General features: G+C 36.0%; 1 protein-coding gene across 1 annotated transcript; it reads right to left on the bottom strand.

The window, feature by feature from the left end:
• Window positions 1-297: 297 nt before the first annotated feature.
• Window positions 298-2,133, bottom strand: LOC122813887 (gastrula zinc finger protein XlCGF26.1-like). The gene has a single exon (XM_044086428.1). The coding sequence runs from the start codon at window positions 2,126-2,128 to the stop codon at window positions 332-334; it is 1,797 nt and encodes a 598-aa protein (XP_043942363.1). The 5' UTR covers window positions 2,129-2,133; the 3' UTR covers window positions 298-331.
• Between the last annotated feature and the right edge of the window lie 7,664 nt (window positions 2,134-9,797).

Below are 9,797 nucleotides of genomic sequence, written 5' to 3'. Positions count from 1 at the left end.
CTACCTTCTACAACAGGGGAGCCATCCTCCCCCGGGTCTGGCCTGGCCTCACTGTAGGAATGTTTCTGTATTTTGAGGATTCTACACTGTCATTCTTTCCAGTCCTGGCACCAGTGTGCCTACCAGGATTGGACACTTTTATCCTGTGTCTTGTTCACTCAGCTATCTTTTTTAATTTTTGACCTATTCTGTCCATGATATATGCTATATAAATATAGTCTCTCTCTTTCTCTCTCTCTGTCTCTCTCTCTCTCTATATATATATATATTATATATGTGTGTGTGTGTGTGTACTCACCAAGACTTGAGGATGAATTCAATTTCAGCTATACTACTTTCCTTTGCTTGATGACTTATCTCTCCATTCATTGTGAGAGTTCTGGTGGTATTTTAGATAATGCTTTTGTGTAAAAGACTTATCACATTCAGCACATTTATATGGTTTAATCCCTCTGTGAGAGTACTGATGGTGTATTATGTCTCTCTTCTGTGTAAAAGACTTATCACATTCAGCACATTTATATGGTTTAGTCCCACTGTGAGAGTACTGATGCTGTATTAGCTGTTCCTTTCGTGTGAAATGTCTATCACATTCAACACATTTATATGGTTTAATCCCTGTGTGAGAACTTTGATGGCGTGTTAGATGGTGCTTTTGTCTAAAACACTTATCACATTCAGCACATTTATATGGTTTCACTGCTTTATGAACAGCATAATGCTGTCGAAGATTGCTGGAATGTCTGAAACACTTGCTGCACTCAGCACACCTATACGGTTTGCCCTCTGTGTGAGAAGCAAGATGACTTCGAAGAATGCTGGGACTTGTGAAGGACTTACTGCATTCAGCACACTTATAAGGTTTATTCCCTGTGTGAGTATTCTGGTGCAATTTTAGAGTTTCCTTTTGGGTAAAACACTTATCACATTCAGAACATTTGTATGGTTTAATCCCTCTGTGAGACTGTTGATGGGATTTTAGATGATGCCTTTGTGTGAAAGATTTACCACATTCAGGGCATTTATATGGTTTATTCCCTGTGTGAGTATCCTGATGCAATTTTAGAAGCTTATTTTGTGTAAAAGACTTATCACACATATCACATTGAAATGGTTTAAACTCTGTGTGGGAATACTGATGTTGTACTAGTGATCTTTTTTGTTTAAAAGATTTATCGCATTCAGTACATTTATATGGTTTAATCTCTGTGTGAGAGTACTGATGGAATTTTAGATACTGTTTTTTTGTAAAAGACTTATCGCATTCAACACATTTAAATGGTTTAATCCCTGTATGGGAGTACTGATGGTGTATTAGCTGTCGTTTTTGGGTAAAACACTTATCACATTCATCACATTTAAATGGCTTAATACCTTTGTGGGAGTACTGATGATGTACTAGGGATCTCTTTCGTGTAAAACACTTATCACATTCAGCACACTTATATGGTTTAATCCCTGTGTGAGAGTACTGATGGTGTATTAGCTGATGCTTTTGTGTAAAAGATTTATCACATTCTGCACATTTAAATGGTTTAATCCCCATGTGGGAGTACTGGTGACATATTAGTTGTTGCTTTCTTATAAAACACTTATCACATTGAGCACATTCAAATGGTTTAATTCCTGTGTGACACACAAGATGCATTCGAAGATGGCTAGGATATGTGAAAGACTTACTGCACTGAGCACACTTGTATGGTTTACTTCTTGTGTGAATGGCTTGATGGGTTTGGAGGTTTTTGGCACATATAAATGACTTATTGCATTCTGTACATTTGTACGGTTTCTTCTCTGTATGAGATATCAGACTTTTGTCACATTTAGAATTCTTGCTGCACTTGTGTTCTGAGTTCAGCTCTGTTACAGGAGTGAGATGAAGCTTGCTGTATCCCTTTTCAGGCTCAGCACTCTGCTGCAGGTTCTCTGTTAGATTTAACTGGAATGTTCCTTTATTACATTTAAGGTTCATGTTGCTATGTTTCGAATGAAGCTGGGGTACAGAAGTGATAGGAAACTTGTCACAGACCTTCACAGGCTGAGCACACTGCTGCAGTTTCTCTGCTGGGTGATGTAAATGGGGTTTCTCAAGTGATGGCTGCTGTCTACAGCTCATACTGTATTCCATGTCTGTAATACCTAAAAAAACAGATTAACTGTTATTACTTTATTACAACAAAGGAAACAAATATGTCAAGATATTTTCATCAGAGCAACAAGACTGTACTGTTTTAGCTATTTAGAAAAATTGTTTTAGATTTTTTTTGTTCAGTAACATTATTTTCCTGCTAACACTCCTGATGAAAAAAAAAAAAAAAAAAGTTTGATCAGTTCTGACCTACATTTACCATAAATTATTTTCTGTGAGTAGGTGTTTAGCTTACTATATATTTTCCTCAGCCTGAAATGCAAGCTCAACTGCTACCCCACAATGTTGCAGCACTGCCTTGTGACCCTATCCTCACCTTTTCTCACCCCATCCCCACTCAGCACCAATTCCAATTACTTGCAAAGCATAAGGTTATGGCACACATGTTATAGTCTTCTGTTTTACTGCTGAATGTTTCCCCTTAACTGATTTCTGGGGTGACAGTAAACAGAGTTACAAATACATTTAAGTTTTGCAGTGTGTGACTGTGTGACCTCATGATATTTCATAGAAAGTATTCCTTTTCAAATAACTACTTTCTAAAAATGACCACTAGGCTACACAGTCACATAATGTCAGATATGAATTTTTTTTTCTAGTCTTGCACCACAAAAGGTTTTGTTTAACAAAATGTTTTTATTCCTCACAGTATAACTTGCAGCATGAGTCCACATAAAAAATTCATGAACATTTCCCAGTGTAATTTTCATGCATTATTACATTTGTAACTTCAATTTTCTTTATATCTTATATATTTCCCATTTCTCAGCAAACCTTTCATCACATTACACATCATCCTGATCAGTATTTTCTTTGCATCATTCTCAAATATTATTTGTATGTGCTTTACATACTCCCTCTAGAGGTTTCACCTCAGCTTATTTCTTTTACAAGCCTCAGTATATCCTTTAAAGGTGATTTAGTCTTTTATTTCCATTTTCATATTATTTTTGTCTATCAACAGAGTCATACTTAAGTCCTTACTACGCATTGGCATTTTTCACCCTGTACACCAAAAAAAAAAAAAAAAAAAACATATGTCCCCAATACTTTCATGAAAGCATTCAGAAAAAAAGTCATTCAAATCAATCAACCCATTACATTCTCAAAAAAAGGTTTTCTTCCTCTTTTTCTCTTTGCAACTCTAATACCTAATCCTCACTTAGGGAAGTACAAACATTTCCATGGAAATATCCCAAACCATCTGGATTGTGTCAAAGACGTATGTGCTTTCCAAATCTCTTCCAATTGTTCCATCATAACTTGTCTGTTAATTGCCTTTTTTTCATTCTCTTCTAAGCTCTGATGATCTCTTATCATTAGGTAAAAGCATGTATCCCCTGCATCATATTCTTTTTCTGATGACAGCACCTGTTCCTGGTGTCACCAGAAACCCCACCAGGGTCAGCCTTTCATGTATTATTTCCCTCTTCCCTCTTTCTGTCCCTGACATGGCAGGCAACCACTAACCTCCAAGTCACACACTTGCCTAGCTTCCTCCCACTGTTATTTTTCCATCACAGTGTATCTGTTCCTAGTGCCTTGGTTCCTTAGCTAGTTTCTTCCAGCCTGCCTGTCTTGCACAAAACCACACAGATCCATTTCTATCACTTTTGGTAGGATGTGTGCTATTATCTTAGATATTACAGACAAAATCTTTTTGCAATACTGGTACCACTGCTTCCCTTAGAGATGCTGACATTTCTCTCCCTTTCAGGATGGTAATAAACAATTCTTTCCATCTATCCTACTTAGCAATTGAGCCTCATCTTCCTCCTCTGACATTGGGAAATCTAAATCTTTCACAGATATTTTCAGATATACCATACCCTTACTTCCTCATTCCTCAGCCTTATATACACGTCCATAAAAATTACAGAAATATTTCCATTTTCTCCTCGGAATCCCTAGTTATTTTTTGTCAAAAGGCCCCTGAATTTTTATTACAACTCTTTTGGCTTTCTGTTGATGTAGTCTTTGTGCTAAAAAATTCTGCGCTTTAAAATTATAGTAAAAAAAAAAAAAGCTCCTTAATGGGATTTTTAAACTCATGCATATTATCTAAATACCAAACTCATTTTCCTAGCACTCAGAAGATGTCCCTCCTGTTCTAAAATACTTCACTTTTTATTCTGCAGAGATTTGACTTCATCCTACCCTTCTAAACAGTTATTTCCCTTACTCTGTAGTTTCCTTCTCCCTTAGATTACTATATTTTTGAAATCCTTTTCAGTTTGTCCCAAGCACTAGCTACCCCTTCAGGGGCAGTTTTCTATCAACCACAGCAGCTCTTTTCTTTTCACTGAGTAGGAAGGAACATGTAGGATGTCTCATTTACATTATTAGAGTGTATCTGTAAGCTCAGATTCATTTAATGGATAGGATGAGTCTCAATACATTCAATCAAAAATGCTTCGGTGATATGTATCTTCTACCTAACATATCCCAGTTACTGTATCTTGAGGAACAACATGCAAATTCTATTCATGCTCTAGTTACTGGAATAATATCCTGCAAACCAAATGCTTTCATAAATTTCTTTAAACAATCTACCTTCTCTATTATTAATCTCCCTTCTATGTCCTCTGATACATTCTCAATAATACAAATCAAAATCAGGCCACTACCCATAATTCAGGGACTTCCTTGAAAACTTAGTATTTTCTCCAGATGAAAAAGAAGATCTAATAATTCTGTGAAAGTGTTTGTCATGTGCAAAGTGTTGGCAATACATATAATGAATTAAACATGCTAGCACATTTTGAAGGTTTCTGATTGTGATTATCAAGGCGTGGAATTTGGTTGAGATGAGTTTTACTGGTTATTTAAAGTATAAATGTTTGAGGGAGAAATCTAGAGGTGGTAGTGTGTTATTATATTAATGCATCCCTTCAAGGTAAATACTGAAAAATAAGGACATGGAAATGTTGGTAATAGAAGTATTTAGTACTTCAGAAAAAGCAAGGGAAGTGGCTAATCGCACCTCAAATACTGATGGTATAACACACATGAATCTTTTAGAATGCCTTGACAATTGTTTGCCTCATGGAAATAATCTCCATTTGGGTGATTTCAATGGGTTCTCTACACAATCTTGAGAAGAAATTCTCTGAGCATCACTAGCTCACAGAAAAAAAAAGGCAAACGGCCTAAGGCTGAATGCTTTTCTCCATAAGAAAACATTGCTGGCGTGATATCCAACTGTGCAATAATTTAGCAATGATTCACTTTCTAGGAAGGTTTCTCCCTTCTTTGGGTAAGTATGACCATGGCGTTGGTATATATAACTTCTGGGGTATGGGGGCTTGCCCCCCCATCAAGGGGTGCAGAGGGGCTTGCCCCCCTACAAAACAAGAAAAATTGAGTTTTTAATCCTTTTAGTTTTGGGACATTTTTTTGTTCTGTTGAAGCTTGATGCTCAGGAAGTAAGTATTTCATAGTACAACTGATTTCAATTACCCTGATAAATTGAGAGGCTTACACTTGTAGTAATTACTCTACTCATCATTGATATTATACATTTTTAGGATGTAAAGCAGATGGTTAAAGACAACACCAGGCATGGCAGAATTTTAAATGCAGTATTAACTAATAACAGTGGATTATAGTCTAAGGTGGAAATGGGTGCACTGTTAGGAGTGTCAGAATACAATTCTATTGGTTTTGTATTAGAAAAATGTACACATTTTGATAAAGGCAGGAAGTGCTATAATTATAGTAAGATTGGCTACATTATTATTGTTAAGGATAAGGTATGCAAAGGTAATTGGAAAGAAGCAAATAAGTTGGAGAACACTGACTGTAGTAATACTTTTCTAGCAAATATATTAAGAGGTAAAAATAATCAATAATCAAGATAGTACATTAGTAAAACTATACAATTACCTTACTGGTGAAGTGCACCCCTTTCAAAAAATTATAGGAAAAAATGAAAACATTTAGCACTTTTACAAGGTATCCTACAAGGCCAAATAAAACAAATTTAAATAAGATAAGTAAGGAATTGCAAATTAAAATAAGAGATGAAAGAATAAATTATGAAATTAAGCTTGCAAATGACTTTAACTTTAAGTCTTATTAAAGGCATGGAAATCCCAGATTCTACTAAGATTGCAAAAGAATTTAATATATATTTTCCAGTACCAGTTTAAATGGATTTTTAAATTGAACAGATATATCTGGTATTGAGGCATCTATATTACAACATGGAAGCTTTAGTTAATCGAATAACTAAAGCTCGATCTTGTAATATCGACAGCTAAAAATGTTGAACGGCCGATTCCACCAAGGGAAACACTTCCCTTGGCTGAATCAAAAAAAAAACAACTTTACATCCGAAATCAAGTGGGGAGCTTCGCCCTCTCCGATGTGGGGGGCTGTGCCCCTCACACCCTGTCTACCTAAATATACCAACTCTGAGATCGTTCCAAATTGGAAAATGGGCATACTCCACATAATGGCCAAGGGAAGTGTTTCCATGGGTTAAATCGGCCATACGACATTTTACGGTTTCGATATTACAAGATCGAGCTTTACTTATTCGATTAAGTAAAGATTCAATCTCATAATATAGACCCAGTATTGAGTACCCTGTTATCCCTCATAATTTGGTAATTGAATCATTCAAGAAGTTGACTAGGAATACTTCAATGGGTCGAGATAATATCCCTTCAGTGATGATTCTTAATTTAAAAGAGGAATTAAGTTAAGCTTTACCTGGTACATTTAACTACAAACACAGAAAATGTATTATTCCCAAATTTTGGAAAATATCCAACATCACACAACAAAAAAGGATAATTATGAGGAAATAACTATAGACCTGACAGTCTGGCCTCTATTAGTGGAAAGTGTTTGAGAGATGCCTTTACTGAGCTTTTAGAACTGGACAGAAATAATAATTATATAATATAAGCCAGCACAGATTTTCAAATGAGAAATCAACTGAAACAAACCTGATCAAGTGTTATGACTTAGCAACATCACCGACTGATAGTTGTATATTTGATTCAACTAAGGTATCTGGTTCATTACCCTTTTCAAAGATCTATGGTGCTTTAAATAAGAACAAATGCAATTCTTATTTGATCAAATGGATAGTGAAATGAATGGTTGGAAGAAAACCCTTGGCAGTTATTAATAGCTGTAGCTCTTCAAATAATGAATGGTGTCCCTCAGGAATTGATTGTTTGTGTCTTTCGGCTTTTCCCGGTTAGGGGTCGCCACAGTGGAACTCCGGTCCGCTAATGATTGGCAGGTGAATTTAACCTACCAGCTTGCCAGGCCTGACGCACAACCTTCAATGAAGGTACGCCCATTTACACATGTCTCCATGCAGAAGATGCTCTAGATGAGAATCGAACGGGACAGGGTCTTACTGTGAGGCGACAACGCTACCGCAGCACCACCACCGCGGGATGAAAGTTGTTTGATGCTCTATTTTCAACTTTGCAAAAGAATAAAATTCATTGGTATAATAAATATGCCAGTAATTGTAGATTAGGTTGTATAATAACTGATAAAAAATATTACTGTAATAATTTATATGTCTGAAGTAAGTAAGTAAGTAACTAGGTGAGAAGGTACAGGATACAGTTCAGCATAAAGCTATATCACTAAGTTTTCAAGTAATGAATGACGTCCCTCAGGGATTGGGACTACTGTTGTTTCATATTGTGTTTTCAACTTTGCCAAAGAATACAATTTGTTGATATAATATGCCAATAACTGTAAATTAGGGTGTATAATAACTGAAATAAACGAGTAGACCAATATTATTATTTTTTTGTCTAAATTAAGTAAGTGGGTGAGAAGTTATGTGATACAGTTCAGCATAAAAAATATAACAATATGTTTTTTGAATAATAGATCCCAAGAGAACCATTATTAATTCAAGGTATGCTGTTATCAGAGATAGAAATATACAAATATGTGTACATTATGACATTATCATCCTATCAAATCAAGGAAGTTGCTGGGAAATAGAGAAGTGGTAACAACCCCAACCAATGGGATGAGTATAGCGCTGTAATGTGTGATGGAACTGGAGATACTATACTAGTATTACCGCGGTGGTGCAGTGGTAGCGTTGTTGCCTCACAGCAAGAGGTTCTCCCATTTAATTCTCGGCTGGAGTGTGGGGAGTGCCTTCTGTGTGGAGTGTGCATGTCCTCCCCGCGGTTGGGTGGCGTTCAAAAGACATGCGTAAATGGGCGTTTAATATATTTCAGTGGTCATCTGAACTTTCAACAAGTTACTCCAGAAAGACAAAAAGTATTGTGCCATTAAATAACATTTTAAGATATTCATCAGGCTGTGACTAGAATGGTCAAAGGTCAAAGGTACCATAAAAGCACTTATTACAGCATATATGACGAATGTAATTAATTGCCTGTCTAATGTTTTTGGGGTTCTTTTTTTGCATTTTCCTGTGTTGTTTATATTGCAAAATAATGTGACTGTATAAAAATGTATAGAAGCATGCAGCAGTATAATCTATGAATTCATGCTCTGCATGAGTTTTCCAATCCAAACGGTGGAGTTTGAGGGCTCATACACTTTGCCTCTGTACATGGTTCAAGCCCTGTATAAGCAAATAATTGTGATTATGTCACATTAACATTATAATTTTGCATTACAGTTGACATTAGCACTGCATTTAGTGTTATAATAGCAGTACATTATCGAGCTGTGCAGTAAATGTAGTTTTATTAGTACCATTGTAGAAATTTAGCTTTGTAAGAACATTACATTATTAAGCCATGCCTGCAGTAACCATCTTAATAGCAGACAGAGATAAGTGCACTGAGGATAGTTGTATGAAACAAGATGAACTTAGCCTTAATGAGTAACATACTCTTTGTGTAAATTTGAAGACTGATTTCTTCTCAGCAGCTAGTGTGTGAGAAGAAGTAAGGTATGTATACCAGACATGAGGAAAGATATACAGTAAGATAATGAGGTTTACTCAGAATGCTCTGTTTCTACCAGCTTGACATGTGAGAGAATAAACTTTAATACAGCAATGCCCTGCTGTTTGTGTAGACCTGTTTAAAGTTGTGTGGATCACACCCTAACAGCACAATGTATATAATAATGATTTAATACAGTTTGTCTAGCAGAGATTTATCTCAAATGTAAGTACTTGTAAGGCCTAGTATTAAATTACTGATGCTTTAAGAAATTATTGCATTTTTGTAAGGCTGGTGAAAAAATAACTGTTGCTGGAATGCTGTAAAGTCATTAAGGCAATGATGTGAAAAACGTTTTTGTATTGTTACAAAAACAGGGCTGTGGCTGTTCTAATTAGTTCATAATACCTCAGTGACAAGTCTTCCCCTAAATATTCATATCCACAAGCATAAATTGAACGGGTAGAACCAAAACACTCAGCCCATCTCTGCAGTCTAACTTCACCTTTCAGTTCCGACCCCCTTCTCTACAAAACAACACCATTTCTCCAAACTCTTTGCCTTCCTATCAATAATTCTGTTTCTAACAGATTCTATGCCCACAGAAACTAATAAAACCACACTTGCCACCGCTCAGTGCCACTCGGCAATAGCTACAGCTTTGGTTTGGGCATCAAGTGTCGACAGCTATAAATGTAGAAGCATTTAGTATTCTGTAAACATTAAAGTCCCTAGAA

Source organism: Protopterus annectens, chromosome 10.part0 (assembly GCF_019279795.1).
Source record: "Protopterus annectens isolate FY-2018-M chromosome 10.part0, PAN1.0, whole genome shotgun sequence".
Taxonomy (NCBI): domain Eukaryota; kingdom Metazoa; phylum Chordata; order Ceratodontiformes; family Protopteridae; genus Protopterus; species Protopterus annectens.
This window is presented reverse-complemented; position numbering and strand designations above follow the sequence as displayed.